General features: G+C 35.8%; 1 protein-coding gene across 9 annotated transcripts in view; it reads right to left on the reverse strand.

Annotated features, from left to right (window-relative positions):
• Window positions 1–16258, reverse strand: part of LOC145673409 (uncharacterized) — an 85598-nt gene that overhangs the window by 22691 nt on the left and 46649 nt on the right. The window contains exon 3 of one of the 9 annotated variants that reach the window (XM_081743090.1): window positions 15686–15836. The exons of the other annotated variants lie outside the window; for them this stretch is intronic. Coding sequence (XP_081599216.1) covers window positions 15833–15836 — 4 coding nt within the window. The 3' untranslated portion in view covers window positions 15686–15832. Of the gene's footprint in view, window positions 1–15685; window positions 15837–16258 lie in introns of those variants that run through there. 9 annotated transcript variants of the gene reach the window in all.

Here is a 16258-nt window from a genome sequence, read left to right on the forward strand (position 1 = left end):
GTAGCTCGGAGTCTAAACGTGTCACCACAAAAATCTCCTTCTTGTGGCAGCAAGTAAAGAAACTGATCTTATAACATACGTGTACAACAAGTACATGCTAACCAGTCGATTAGCACCATAACAAATATCGATGTGAATACCACTACATTTAATAATAATAATATAGAGAACTAAGAAACAATATTTCACATATGGATAAAAATGAACGAAAATGAAGAAATTGCCCTCCCAGCTTCTATCAAAAGTAATCTATTTTATTTCTCACGCTACGCATAAATCTCAAGTACCCTTGTTATTTTAATCTTTGAGACCAAAAATATCTGCACGTAATTTACATATCCTCTTGTGATCTTGAGCTACACAGAACTGGCATTCTCTCCATATAATAAAATACAGATAAGCATTATCTAAATACACAATCTACTTCTAGTAAATATCGCTATAAATTTTCCTTAAGGAGAATATCTCCAACAAATGGTCCTTAAAATACAACTCATTGAAGAACTTAAATTAGTTATTCAATTGCTTTCTGGCAATAACTCAAAGAATTTTATACTTAATTATTTACTAAACGAACCACATTACACATTATCCTAATAGAGTTTATGCCTGCCTTTGCATTAAACAATTATTAAGCACTGTTTCCAATGTGTATGTTTAACTCTTTATTTACCAAGAGTACTTTAAAGTGCCACCGGAAAGAAATCATTATGGAAAGGAACTTGTACGCTGTGTTCGAACGGTACTCCTTGGAAAAAAAAATTGTTTTGCAAATCTAATGCCTGTCAGCATGTTGTAGAAGAAAGATATTTCCCTCTATAACATGCCATTTTATTTCAGATAATCAAAAGGGCTGAGTAGCTCTTTTCACTATAAAATTTTTAAGAGACAAGCTAACTTCATCTAACAAAGTTAGGTGCTCGGAGATTTTTTATTCCAACCAACACGCTTGTTTGTCATGTACTCATTGTAATGTTTCGGAATCCTTTGAGTGTTTTGTACGAGAGAGCCAGTTGCCCTTTTTTTTACTTTGAAGTACCGTCCGGGCTGGAAAATTATTATTTATGAATTTCTTTTATTTCCATTTTGACGTTTTAGGAATAATTTCAAGTATCCTTCTCCACGATCTGTAATTGAGACTTTTTTTTTCAAGCGGATACATATCTGACCCAGATGTAAGCAGTTGCACATTTAGGTGTCATTTCTCTCTACAAACGTTTTTAAACACACACAATATGTATTTCGAAATAATCTGAGAAATTGATACGAAACATATAACGTGAGACATTTCTTAGTCGTAAATTCGTGCATGTGATAGAGGCTTGAATGATGGATTCTTCTCTCATATTTTATTATAGTCAGTTTTTCTTGCCTTCAGATGGATCCAGCAGTATGATTAAATTTGACATTACTTTTGCGACACGTTTGTATCTCTGGATCCATCTGGTGAATTGTGAGAATTGTTAATACATTCGGAAATAAATGTAAGCTGAACAAGTGTTGTGGTGCACCATGCATTATCAACTTATTGCGAAGTATGGTACAACAAGAATAACTTAGGCGTAAGAAAAGCGTATCTCTAGGGGTACGTAGGAATTTTTCTCAGAAAATCCCTTATTCCTAATATTGAAAAAGCAGAGAAAAAAATATCGAGCGCAACACAATATAATATATTAGAGTTAATTGTTAACAACGGCATGAAATACATGTGGTATTCTTTGTTAAGAGTCAAAATGACATGTGGGAGCAAGCAGCAGGGGTGAGGGCCAAGTGGGCATGTCCAGTCGCTAAATAAACGTACTTTTACTATATAAATGTAATTCTTGTAGGGTCGAAATTAATACTGATGTACACATTAAGTTTGACATTACTGATGTTGGTACTTAAGCTTCTTTAGCCTGTTAGTAATATCGTACGCAAAGTTATCTCTAAGTGCTAATAACGGTCTAAAATTCATTTACGAAGTCATAATTTATTAGAGAAATACAGAAAAACGTTTATAACAATTTTCTGGTGTGCTGTACATTTTGGAAATATTGACATTTCTGATCTGACAGTACTTTTTAGTCAAAGTTACTGCAAAAAATTCAGAAATGACTTTTTTGCAATTGTTACGCAAAAATATTTCATTCTGGCCCGATTCAAGCACAAACGTATCACAAGTTCATGTCTACCTTCATTGTTTCAAAATGTCGTAAATAAAGGGTTAAACGATAATGTAACGAATAATCATGAAGCAGAAAACTCTAAAGTTATAATTTGATGATATTTCGTTTCTGACTTGACCAAGGTAAAACGAAGTATCGAAAAAATGTACATATTCGTTTGAAGAATTCGAAACAGCAGAATGATTAAATAAATCATTCACACATTTCTATTCATTTTAATACTATCAGATCCTATCGTTTCTAATTGAATTTGAATTCTCTTAAATTCTCTTGAACATATTGCTTCTAATTTTTACGTTTAATGCCCCACGTTTATGCACCCAGGTTGAGAGAGATGACGAGGATTAGATGCATGGAAATGGTGGAATGATAAAAGTGGGAGACAAAGGAGAAGTTCAAGAAACACACACACACACAAACACACAAAACGGTGCTCGCGTTTGTATGGCGGCAAATGTCATACAAAGTAGCAGAAAATGCTCTATTATTTATAAGCTTTGCCCCGCGGTACAAGGTCATATCGTCGTTTAAGATGTGATACCTCGCATGTCCGAATTTTTGCGATTCTGAGATTTGGCACTAACCAGATGAGAAAACAATAACCTATGTTCTAGCAACCCTCGTACGTCACAAGAAACCGATTGTTGAGAAACAATGTATTATTGTGTAGCGCGCATGTCATTTCTTGGCAATTTAAAGTGATACCTCGTATGGAAGCGAGTTCGATGTATTATAGCCGTTCGTGTTATGATGAGAGTACCTATACCAGAGTCCTTTTTTTGACAGATAACGCACTTTCGGGAAGGTCTGAACTATTTATATTGTGAATAGATGCCGTGAAGTTCTTTCGTCTCCTGAAAAATTAACATATTGGACATACAAGTTATCACAAACCAAGATGTGATGAGACACGCCGTCATAAGGTATAAAATTCTGAGACACGAGCCTTTATGTGAGAAGTTAATTAAGCCCAGGCGCGTAAGAAGAGGGGTCTGGGGGATCTGGGCCCTCCAAATATTTGCTGGTCCCCATTAAAATTTTCACGGTAGGCTTGGAAATGAACTACAATGTGGTGATGAACTATAATATGGTTTGATCTTCCCCCGTTATATTTCTGGGCCGCCTGCCAGCCTGATTAAGCCATATATTAAAAAAAAAACTGTTTACAAAAGCTGAATTCCTTGTTGGTCAAATAGGAGTTCATTCGTGTTGCGACATGTATCAAAATAAGAATAGTCACAATAACTGATAAGGCTCCGTAGCGATAACAGCTTAAAAGAAAATCGGTATTTTCTTAGTGTCATCTGTATTTGAGATCCTTATTTATTAGCGTGATTTTTATATAAAATGCTAGTTTCACAAGCGATAAATACATAAATAAATACAAAAACATAGTTGTTTCCAAAGCTAAATTAAGTTTTCTTATCAGCAGTAAAAGTAACAAAAGGTTATTAGCGTTCATGTGCGGTTAGTCAATCAGCTGGATGTTGCTGGTATTATGAAAACTTAGCCGCTTTGCCTATCTCCAGGATAAACAATGAAAACGAACTATTCTCCGTACCCAGTGTTGCTAAATAATAAGCAAATAAATAAAAGAACAACAACAGGTCATTCAACGAACTATTTTTTTTGTAATTATATAACAATATCATAGTTTTCACGTCCGAGCCGTTTCGGCCTACTGTGCATTTTCGGTAATGGTCGGAAGATAGAATTGACCCTGGACCGCCTGTTGGACCGATATAGTATTTTTACTCGTATTATTTGGGTTTGTCCGATTGAATAGTATGAATATGGTTGGCCTGATAACCTCATATTTATGAGAACAAAGTTAGTCTGCCATTATTGTAAATGGTGTGTTGTTTCACTTTATTATCGTAATACAAATTGTTTTGTTTATCACGTAAGAACTCGTAAAGAGTCTATCGGGTCAAACGTTCCATATTGGTCAAACGGTCCGAACAGGTCAAAACGGGCATCGGGCGGGTACCTGATTACCCGAAAATTTCAAGCATTATTTATAGGTTAAAATCATAATTAAGAGCTCTAATGGTTCGCATTCATTTGTTTTTTTTGTAGTTAGCCGACCAATGAACTTGCGGATACATAAATACAAATGTCAAATCTAAATTATTGCATTATATTATTGGAATGAGCATGAACGTGTTTTACTATTAGGAGTTAGCGTCATGCACTAATGATGGTGTTCTATAAATAGCATTCCTTTTCTTCTTCTTCTTCTAATTATTATTATTATTATTATTCGATAGGCCATCTGTCTATAATGACAATTCAAAAAGATCTTCTAAAAAAGGAAATGTTTAAAAAGCATTCTATTAAGTACAAAGATCCTCACATTTATTAATGTATGCAGGATAATATCTGAGTAATAAAGCTATCATTTTTAATTTCCTGTGTGTGATATTCTAATTTGAGTTTGTCCAGATTTTATACATGTTATAAAATATATTAGAAAGAAACTGACCAAATATTGACCTGCCTAACTATATCATAAAGTGAGATAATATACTTCCGAACAGAGCAAACAGGCAGAATCTTTATTAAGCCTACGGCTAATATTATTATTATTAGCAATACTACTACTACTAATAATAATAATTAAATTCCTGGCGCAGCAGCCCTTAGAAAGTCTGGAATTATGGCACTCATTCCTGTGGGGTGATGTGTTGCCAGGAGATCGGCTACACTCGTGGTTGATGCTGTCTTCGTACACTGCAGTTTGATACTTTTTTCTTTCAAGTAGCTTTGCAATTGGTCTCACTACCCTAAATGGATGCCGAAACGCCGTTTCGTAAGTACGAATGGTCATACCTACCTTTCTTCCTACCAGACCCGGCACTGCTTGACCTCGCATTCCAGTGTAGCTAGGGATTTGGTAATAAAATAATAATAAGAAATTAGCTAGGAAATATAGAGAAATATTAAACTGACTCGCTGGAGCAACGCAACGGTCCATGACGGGCTGTACCTGAACAATGGCGCAATACAACCATCAGCTACGCACTATAAATATTCGGAACCGGAAGATCTCGATTTTAAAACTGTGTTGCTATTTCTTTACCAAGTGCTCGAAGTGAAATATTTAAGGAAGTATACACCGCATACTTCCCCTCTGCTATTTAGAGCATTGCCTTTACGACATTTAAGGAGAAAACATAATGGAAAGGCTTGGATAGGAAATACACAAGTTTTGCTCTTTTCGATAATATTTACATACTTCCCGACATCATTTATATTAAAGTAATTTGTGTTTTAAGCTTAGCAAAGTATCAAGGTAAACAACAACGTTCTGTAGCTTTTTTTTTACCCAACAACTTCGAACATCAATATGTCACCTATGACGTACCTGAAAGATCAAATAGTCCCCATCAGCATCGACGACCAGCTGCCAATGTTGTGGATGGTCATTGATTCCATCTTGGTAGAAGTAGGTGGGCCATAAAGTGAAGAGCGTATCAAGTGTATTTTGAAACTACTAGGGATTTGACCCGGGGTCCCCTAAAATGAATGTCCCAGAAACAGAACAGGTGGAACCCAGACGGTGTAATGTCCGGGGAGTATGACGAGGGCAATAGTGTTTCCCATCCAAGGGGTAAAATGGTGTCCCGGGTCATCCTAGCCACTCTGATTTAGCGTTGTCCTGTAACAGGAGGAACCCTTTGCGATTCAGTACTGCTGGACCAAGAGTTTCGAGTTTTTCTTAAACACGGCTCAACTGCTGACAGTACAAAGTTGCACTGATTCTGTGACCAGGTGGTAGCAGTTCCCGATGCACGATGTTGTGAACAGTACAGCAAACACAGAGAAAGACCTTCTGCGGCAGTGCTGGTTTCGACTGTTTTGGAACCGGATCAAGGGATGTTAAACAATTAAAATGGCGCCGTGGAGCTTCATACAGGACCCACTTCTCATCACATGTCAACAGCGTGTTTAGAAACTGCTTCTTCCTCAGACGAGACAGTAAAGAAACATAGATGTCTGTTCGCGTTGCCTTCTGGTACGGAGTCAAATCATGTGGGACACATCGACTCAACTTGTAGCGCTTCCCAATTTGATGGAGATGCTGCTGAATGGTTCTTCCACTCACACGGAATTATAGTCTCAGTTTATCACATGTCTGGCCATTGTTCGCCTTAATCGCTGCTTGCAGTTTTTCATTTTGTACGCGTGCTACTTTTTTCGCACGTGTTGTGTCTTCGAGTGTTTCGCCGCAATCCTTAAACTTGTTAAACCACCGATGCACTGTCCACATATTCAAGACACCCTCATCAAAAGCTTGGCATATCTTTCGCCGCAATGCAGCGGCATTTGACCCCAGTTTGAACTCGTAGATCATACACGCCCTTATGACGTTATGTGGAAGTGCAACGTTCACTCTATCCTTACGCAAGTTCACGATGTAACTAAACTGCCACAACCAGGTAGTATGTTAGACATAACCACACCAACAACTCACCTTCGCCTTAACTCCATTGGCATTCAACTCACGGCGTGAGGCTAATTGAACACAGGCCTAAACAAAAAACGACAGAACTTTCTTGGTTAATTTATAAAATAAAATATCTTGTCACATGACATGAGCATGGCAAAGCGTAGCTACAGAAATGTACGTTCTTCAATCACGCTAATACTAGCGTATAATAATGTAAAAGCTACGGATGCCAGACGGAACAAACGTTATAAGAAGCTACTATTGTAACCGAAATGAGGTTAGCCATATTGAGAATTGAATACAATTATATTTAAGTTTGAGCGGCAACGCCGAAATCTAGTTACAAAGGATTTATTATTGGGACAAGTAAACACTTAGATCTTGACCTTCGAGAAAATAATTGATTATGTTTTGTGACGTGCTATATGAGATTTCGTATCACGAAAATATCTAGAGTCAGTGGGTACTGTTATAGATAAGCCAGAAAGGTAATATTCTCACGAATAGAAAACATACTACTGAATTATGTGCCCACAAAACCAGGGCTTGCTAACTTAACATAATGTGCGTTATTTTTAATTCGTTATTTGTTACCATACCTATATGATAACAAAAACTAAGACTAAATGAATAACGTTACTGCGTTAAATACCGTTTTAGCTGTTACCGACACAATTACGGTACTTATTAAAAATAACGTTATTGCCAGGCGAAGAGAGCATTTCGTTATTAAGATTGGGTTAGTACTGTAATAAAGTTAATATATGGTACCGTAATAGGTCTCATAAAAATGATAACGTTAAAGACATAACTGTTTAACTTAATATCATTGCATTTAATTGCAGTAAATGTATTCGTTATTTGCTACCGTTCCTATATCCTAACAAATAACGAAACCAATTCAGTAACGTTATTGCCACGAGTATTATTTCAAATGTTACTCTCACAATTACGGTACTTATTAAAAATAACGTTATTGGCAGGAGGAGAGAGCATTTCGTTATTAAGGTTGGGTTACTGCTGCAATCAAATTAATGTATGGTAACGTAATAGGTTTCATTAAAATGATAACGTTAAAGACATAACTGTTTAACTTAATATCATTGCATTTAATTGCAGTAAATATATTCGTTATTTGTTACCGTTCGTATATCGTAACAAATAACGAAACCAATTCAGTAACGTTATTGCTATGGGTATCATTTCAAATGTTACTCTCACAATCACGGTACTTATTACAACTAACGTTATTGGCAGGCGAAGAGAGCATTTCGTTACTAACGTTGAGTTATGCTGCAGTAACGTTAAAGTATGATAACGTAATAAGTTGCAACAAAATTATAATGTTAAAGACATAACTGTTTAACTTAATATCATTGTATTTAATTGCATCAAATATATTCGTTATTTGTTACACTTCCTGTATCGTAACGAAAAACGAAACCAATTTAGTAACGTTATTGTCATAGGTATAATTTCAAACGTTACTCTCACATTTACGGTACTTATTAAAAATAACGTTATTAGCAGGCGAAGAAAGCATTTCGTTGTTGAGGTTATCGTACCAACGGTGCCGACTTTCCAAAACTTTTGTGGGTGCATATCAATGGCAGGACTTGTTATGCGTTTTCAGGGGAGTCTCGATATTTTTTCATTGATTTCCTTTTAGTTAAAAGATTTTCTGAACACTGTCATAAAGGGCTGTGGTGTGATAAAATAAAACATATCGGTACTATAAGGACAAGTTGGGGCTGCCTTAACACGTCTGATTTAAACGCAAGAGAAACGGGTTCAAACCCGGGTCCAAGGTTAAGGATAAGTTACTGTAATGAATATCCTCAACATATGTAATCGTACCATTAAGTGTATACTTTAAAATAACTTATATGATGCACAATGATCGCAAGAGGCAATGATATTATCACCACGTTACTAAAAGAAAACACCACATTCATACATATTAAAGTGAAAAAATCTTCATAAAAACAAATAATTTTAATGGTATTGCAGAAAGAACTGTATAAGGGTTTTGTTGTGAACATAAACTACAAAATAATTGACTTACAGTAAATGCATGCCGAAGATACCTTGCGATCGAAATCGAGATTTAAGTCGCGGTCGGTACCTCGATGTTTAGGTCGCGATGATGAAGGGCGCACATAGCGAGGAGGTCGCACCCTCGCTGTTAAGTTCTCAGTTTAAGGAGAAACATTGCCGTGACACATGTGAAATTATTCCGTCAGTGCTTAAAAATCACTGCGAAAACACATTTCGAAATTGAAAGGACCAAACAGTTTATAAATAGGGAGGGACGCGAGACGAGATATGAGAAATACCAAAGTCTCGTCTCTTGTTTCGCAAAAATATTTGAGTCTCATCTCTTGTTCATCTCTATCAATATTCTAAATCAAAGACTTTTACATTTTATTCAATTTTCTGTGAAGAAAATGTCCTCTTTCAGCACTCAGGCGAGAAGTCGTTTCCCAGTAAAATTTAATAAATAAATAAATCAGGTATGTCTTCAGATTTTGGGGTGGAGGTGGTATTAACTGCAGCAAATGAAATTTCAGCACTGCAATTCCATTATTCGACATTTCCTCCCAATGGATACGTGCCCGTCTTTACAGGTATTTCTTTGCCTTACGTCAATAACGAATTTAGAAGAAACCCTTTTTATTCATCTCGGAATTGGGGGAGGGCGTGGAGTTTTTAAGCATAGATATTATTTACAATAGCTTCTTAGCAACTGAAATGGGAATGTCAGATAAGTTATTTATTTGAGAATTATACTGTAGGTTATTATTATATAAGGCACTATATACGTTTAATCCCTTCGGGATCCTATGGTACAATTTGTACCATATGCACTTTTCATGGTACATTGCGTTATTTCTCTTCTATTTGAGCTTTTTCGTCCGGGTTCTTTTTTTTTCCAAGTTCAGAGGTCTTGCAGAAGACATTACGTATGGTTTCAGACCGTCCTGCGTCCAGACATAGGAGGTGATGACGTCATAAGTCAAAAATTTATTTTCTCATTTTCTAAGCGTATGTTCAATATTTTTTGGCGGGCTTATTTTTCTACGTAGAAGATTGAAATTTTGCACAAACATTCAGTCCACGGAGTAGTATGTACCAGATTTTTTGTTCCGATGTCAGTGCTAAAACAGGGGGGGGGGAACCAGAGGGGCGAAGGGGTAAAAATAGGGATTTTTACCCCAAAAATCCCGTTTTTCGTCATTTTCCCTCCTTACACACATGATAGGACCACGTGAGTCATGCCGTCTGAAAGGCAGTTCCATTCTGAAAAGAACGACGGTTGAATTATTATCCTAGGGTAATTAGGGATGTCTCAGGGAATTTTTAAAAAATATACTTCTATATAGGGTAATATGGGGCATTGTCGGTGTATATATTTTTGGCGGACTTATTTTTGAACGTAGAAGACTGAAATTTTGCACAAGCATTCAGTCCACGGAGTAGTATTTACCAGATTTTTTTGTTCCGATGTCAGTGCTAAACCAGGGGGAAACCAGAGGGGCAAAAAGGTAAAAATAGGGATTTTTTGCCCAAAAAATCCCGTTTTTCGTCATTTTCCCGCTTTACATACATGATAGGACCACGTGAGTCATACCGTCTGAAAGGCAGTTCCATTCTGAAGAGAACGACGGTCGAATTATTATTCTAGGGTAATTAGGGCCGTCTCAGTGAATTTTTATCCAAATATACGAGGGTCGTTCAGAAAGTAAGGAACGATTGCGTATTGGGCGCGGCTCCGACCCCCTACCACTGCGATCGCGTGCGTGGCAGTAGCTCCTTCCTTTATCTCAGTGTGAGCCGAGTCTCAATGCTCTGCGGTCACGCTACTTGTTTTTACAGCGATTCAAAATGGCGGCACCAATCGAAAATCCCGCCAAATGTGAAGTACGGAGTGTCATTCGTTTTCTGAAGGCGCAAAAAAGTTAAGCCTGTTGAAATTTATAGGCAAATAAAGAATGTTTATGGCGATAGTGCAATGAACGAGTCATCACTGAGGAAATGGTGCATTATGTTTAATCAAGAAAGAATCAGCGTGCATGATGAAAATTGGAGTGGGAGGCCATCACTTGTTACGGAAGAACTGAAGGGAAAATCTTTTGTCATCCTTCTTATAGTCCTGACTTGGTACCAAGTGATTCTCACTTATTCCCGACAATTTTGGATAGAAAACAGTTCGCAAACGATGAAGAACTCAAGCAAGCACTGACAGCCTGGTTGAAATCTTTGGCGGCAGATGAGTATAATATCGGCATTAGAAAACTGGTCCCACATTATAACAAGTATCTCTACAACTATGGCGATTATATAGAAAAGCAAAGTAGAGTCCTGTGGCTTTGTAAATGAAGTTTTGTGTTGATATCTTTTGTTTTTATTTAATAATGCTAAAACGTTCTTTACTTTCTGAACGACCCTCGTACTTCTGTATAGGGTAAAAGTGGGGCATGGTAGGGATTTTTTTCTGGCGGGCCTATTTTTTCACATAGAAGATTGAAATTTTGCACAAACGTTCAGTCCACCGAGTAGTATTTACCAGAAGTTTTTTTCCGATTTCTGCGTAAAAACAGGGGGGTCCAGAGGGGCAAAAGTTGAAAAAAGGGAAAATTTGCCCCCCAAAATCCCTTTTTTCAGGAATTTCCCGCCTTAGATACATGATGGAGACATATGAATGGTACCGCCTGAAAGCCAGCTCTATTCTGAAGAGAATGAGGTATGAACCATGATCCTAGGATAAATAGTGAGGATACAGTAGCTGCTTGACTGAAAGTCTAAAAAATAGCCCAAAAAGCCAGGATCCGGAAAGGGTTAATACTCGAAATGGGGGGGGGGGGCGTGGAGTTTTTAAGCATAGATATGATTAACAGTAGCTTCTTTTTTTCTTTAAAAATTCTACAATTTATGGACTTCAGTCCGAAAACCCCCTTCCTGTGACCGCCACTGCCTTATATAATAATAAGCTACAATATAATTCTCAAATAAATAACTTATCTGACATTCCCATTTCAGTTGCTATTTTCTTCCATTCTGTATTTAAAACGTGCCTATTATGAAGTTGTTTGTATTTCTTATTCCATATTGCTGGAACATTATTAGTTCTATTAATATATCTTTCATAGGGCCAATCCTACCATCTTCTGATATCTGTCTGATATAAATATCCTCCTGACATTTTTCCGATAAGTGGTTTACAATGTCCTGATAACAATCAGGTGGTTGATAAACCCTTTCGGCTGGTTGGTACTTTGACAGGAAGTTCAATTGCCTGTTAACAGCTATCAGCTACTTGTTAGTTGTCGTGTAGTGAATCATGGACGAAATCGAAGAATTGTTGATGTTGTCCGAGGACGATGAGGAGATTGTTCGATATATAGCGAGGCCTAGAAGACCATTTTAGCTCGAATATATGCCAATTTATAACGATAAGTAGTACCCGTTGGCTACAAGTGCCCGCACATAAGCGCCATGTAATTTGTATAGTTAGAAGATGAAGAAATATATTCTATATAAAATATAGAATTTAATTATTGAAATTGAATGATCTATAAAATAATATATAAATTATTAATCTAATTTACATATTTTTAGAGGTGGATTATCAAATAAATGAATTAATTAAAAGCTCAGATTATGTTATTACGTGTAGTCAGTGGCGGCGATTGGATGTTAAAAGTGGGGGGGCAAGACATGATCTGAATATTTATATATCAATATTAGTTTCCCAGGTTGATGCTAACCTTTTTTGACGAAAGGTTGCATAACTAATAGGATACTATCTTTTTCAGTTAAAATACCGTATATCGTACTTCACATTTTATTAAGGAAATTGACAAAAGCAACGCAAGTAGATACTAGTCTTTGTACAGTCACGAAAGACAGTATTCTTCAGGTGACTAAATTTCTTTTCCTAATAACTCACAATAAATTAACCTATTAGAGTACTGACTTTGGCAAGCTGTCAAGTTATAACTATTCTAAGGATAACAACAAAAAGATCCAAATTAATTCATTTGTTCCCGAGTTATTGGCAAAAGAAAATTTGTTAACTGTCAAATATTTTCTTTTCCGTGTGTACTCTTAAACAACGAAGGTGTAAGAAGAGATTTGATTTCTTGCTTATGAACACCTTAAAATTCTGTCTGGAAAATTGTGTGATCGGATTATTTAGTAACAAATTTGCAAAACAAATAAATAGAAAGGATAATATTAATCATAGTAATGAATAACGAGGTTTGTTTTGCAAAAGTTATATTGAACTTGGGATTAATGAACAGTTTATAATTTTAATTAAACACATGCTATTAAATGTATGTTATTACTCTTTGAAAGACAGTAAATATTACAAGCATATGACACGACATTTAAAGAAGTACTTTTGCAGCTTCCCGAAATATGTTAAAATGAAAATGAAATCTTTCAGTTTTACGTCCCACAGTTATACCGGCCAGGCTAAAGGAGACGGTGATGAAAAGAAATGAATGAAATGGTCGATTGAAGAAAGTGGGAGGAAACGGAAGAGAAAACTCACGCAGGCGGTGTTTGTCCATCACAAAGTTCACTTGGCTTGAACGGAGATCGAAATAAGGATCCCACACATCGAAGATGAACGCTCTACTACTGAGCCACCGCGGCCCTTCCGAAACATATTCGTTGCTATTAGGTGCAGTTTTCACTTTCTTGGGATACATCAAAACTCAACAATACTTAAAATCACTCCATACTGCAGTTATACAAAATAATCCTAAAACCTAGAATTATGTTAAATTCACTGAATTTAATTGTATATGCACTCGTACACCCCTAAACACACCACTTCACTCGTATTTACACTGCAAAACAATGGAAAAGGTAGAAGTTGCTTCTTATGACTCTGTTTTTAATCCTTAGTATTAGAAAGAAGAAAAGACATTTTAGGTATTGTCAATTTTTGTTCATTTAAAGAATAAATTTATAAGAGATGTTTTTCTGTGTGTGCGCGTGTGTGTGTGAAATGTTATCTCAATTAGTTTCAAAGCGGCTGACTAACATATCGAGCCCTTGTAAGAAGAAACTAAAGTACACTGGAATTGGGCTCCAATACATTAATTTTTGTGCCATTATCCGTGGCAATCACAATGCAGTTCTTGTAGCTTCCTTAATTCCACGGGGAGACAATCAATACGTACTCACACAACAGCAGATATTATATGGCATCATTTTTTCCTATGAACCAGTAATACATACAATAACTTTACATTTCCAAATGAAACTAGATATATACATTAATGGGTCACTTCAAAAAAGTGGGGGGGCAACTGCCCCCCTTTGCCCCCCTAATCGCCGCCCATGCGTGTAGTATTATAAAATGGAGTGTAATATATAACGAAAATGGAGTGTAATATATAACGAGTGTAATATATAACGTTATATATTTTAGTAATGCTTCTTAGGTTGTAAGGACGAACAGCAATATTTCTATGTATATAGTACCAATGCATATGTAATTGTAGCCTAAAAAGTGTTTATTACTTAAGTTTGTGTTTGCCTTTACGATAGTGTACCCCTGGACAATAACGTGCATAAGAAAAAATACCGGTACTCATTTCTGTTTCCCATGTTTTCAATAGGATAATTTAAACAAGCATACTGAAAACGCACTTGACGTTTCAATTGTTTTCTGTATGAGCAACAGAAAACCAACCAATCAAATGGTCCGTTAAAACCTTGATTCGGGTTAACTATCTGACAGAGTATATATCAGGCACAGTATATTGTAGAACGAACCACGGATTAAAGTAACTGACAACTTCCTGATATCTAATTCTGACTGATAATAATCAGAAAGAATATCAGGATATTGTAGGACTGGCCCTAATCAAATATAATAGCAGTGTTGCCAGACCAGTCAGTTGGAAAAGCAGGAGATTCGAAGATAAAAAACAGGAGAAAGCAGTAGACACATACAGTGGTGGCGTTTGAATGTAAATCCGGGAGGCAATAAAATTTGCCATTATTAAGGGGGCAGTAGTCAAAACAAGCAATCCAGAATTCATTTCCGATGAACTACGTTGAGCAAATGAAAGTGAAAAGTTCCGATTTATATTAATATTATTTGATACAAACACGTGTGAAGTAAAACGTAGTGAAAGAGCAAAGTGGAGTGGGAAAATGTATTTTCATGCACGTAGCGATAACGTAGCTATATTGTGCAGTTACACGTGACTGTAGCGTAAGACGATTTCTTGCTGACGATCGCGGAGAAACGATCTAAGCCACTCTTCCAGCCCAAGTCCCAATTTAAACAACACTTACTTGTAAATATTACAGAAAGTCATAAAAACGCTAACCATAATGCATATAGAAAATGACGTACAGTTGTATTCTTTGGATTCATATTATATACAGTAAAGCTCTATAACTATATGCTCTACAGAGCTTTGTATTATAACAGAGAAATTTCATCTTTTTATGTGAGGAAACATTGAAAATTCAATATTAATAATAATAATATTTCTTCAACTTCTCGAAGTAAGGAAAAAGCAGGAGATTGTTCACTTTTCATTTTCTTTCGCAGTAGATCAGTAGAACGTAGAAAAAACAGGAGATCTCCTGCAAAATCAGTAGATCTGGCAACACTGTATAATAGTGCAGCAAAACCTTGAGCATAGACACACTCAATCAGCGTTGCCAACCTGATCAGAAGATATTATCGTACGTAGCACTTAAAATTATCGTTTTTATTGTAAAATTATCGTATCTTTTGTTTCCAGTCTCAATATCAGGCTTTATTATTATTATTATTATTATTATTATTATTATTATTATTATTATTAATAATAATAATAATAATAATAATAATAATAATAATAATAATAATAATAATAAACATGAACGTTTGCAGCTAAAACTATATTTAACAATCTGAATAGGAAATAAGATTGAGGATTAATTTCTTTACCAGTCTATCAAAAAATATACTTTCTTCAACATTTCATATATTTATTTGTGAAACCTTATCTACATTAAGTAGCTAGTAATTACCCATTCTGAATCGGTTTGCTGTGTACATGGTCGTAGTTCCCAGTTTGATTACAGGTGAGATCACGTGTCTGCAGTACAAGTACTAGTTTGGATCAATTTTACAGTGTGTTTTATCTCATACAGTATCGGTGTTCGAAATTACAGTCATCCGTTTAACCAATTACCTAGTAATAATAAACATTAGTAAACAAGTGATTTGGTTTTATGATTTTAAACTACGGTAAAAGTAAAATGTAGCTAACAGTGTAATAAAAAAAAATAATAATTTTAATTTTCCAGCATTATTTGCCTTCTCGAGATGTTGGTCGTTCTTGTAATGTTTTGAGTAATCCTGTCACATATGTTGCACAATTCATATTCTTTTTCAAGCATGAATGAAATTTCTTTCAAATTTCAAATATCTCCAGGGTTATCTTTGCTTCTTACCAATTGTTGTTAAATTATCGTACACTTTCCTGTTAACGTACAGCAGCTATCGTACATCGTACAAGTGTCAAAATTATCGTATGATTCGATAATTATCGTACATGTTGGCAACGCTGCACTCAATCCGCTACAGACGAACTTCTAAACAAATGAAGACTTT

The sequence above is a fragment of the Thermobia domestica genome, chromosome 16 (genome assembly GCF_964235325.1).
Source record: "Thermobia domestica chromosome 16, izTheDome1.hap1.1, whole genome shotgun sequence".
NCBI classification, from domain to species: Eukaryota; Metazoa; Arthropoda; class Insecta; order Zygentoma; family Lepismatidae; genus Thermobia; species Thermobia domestica.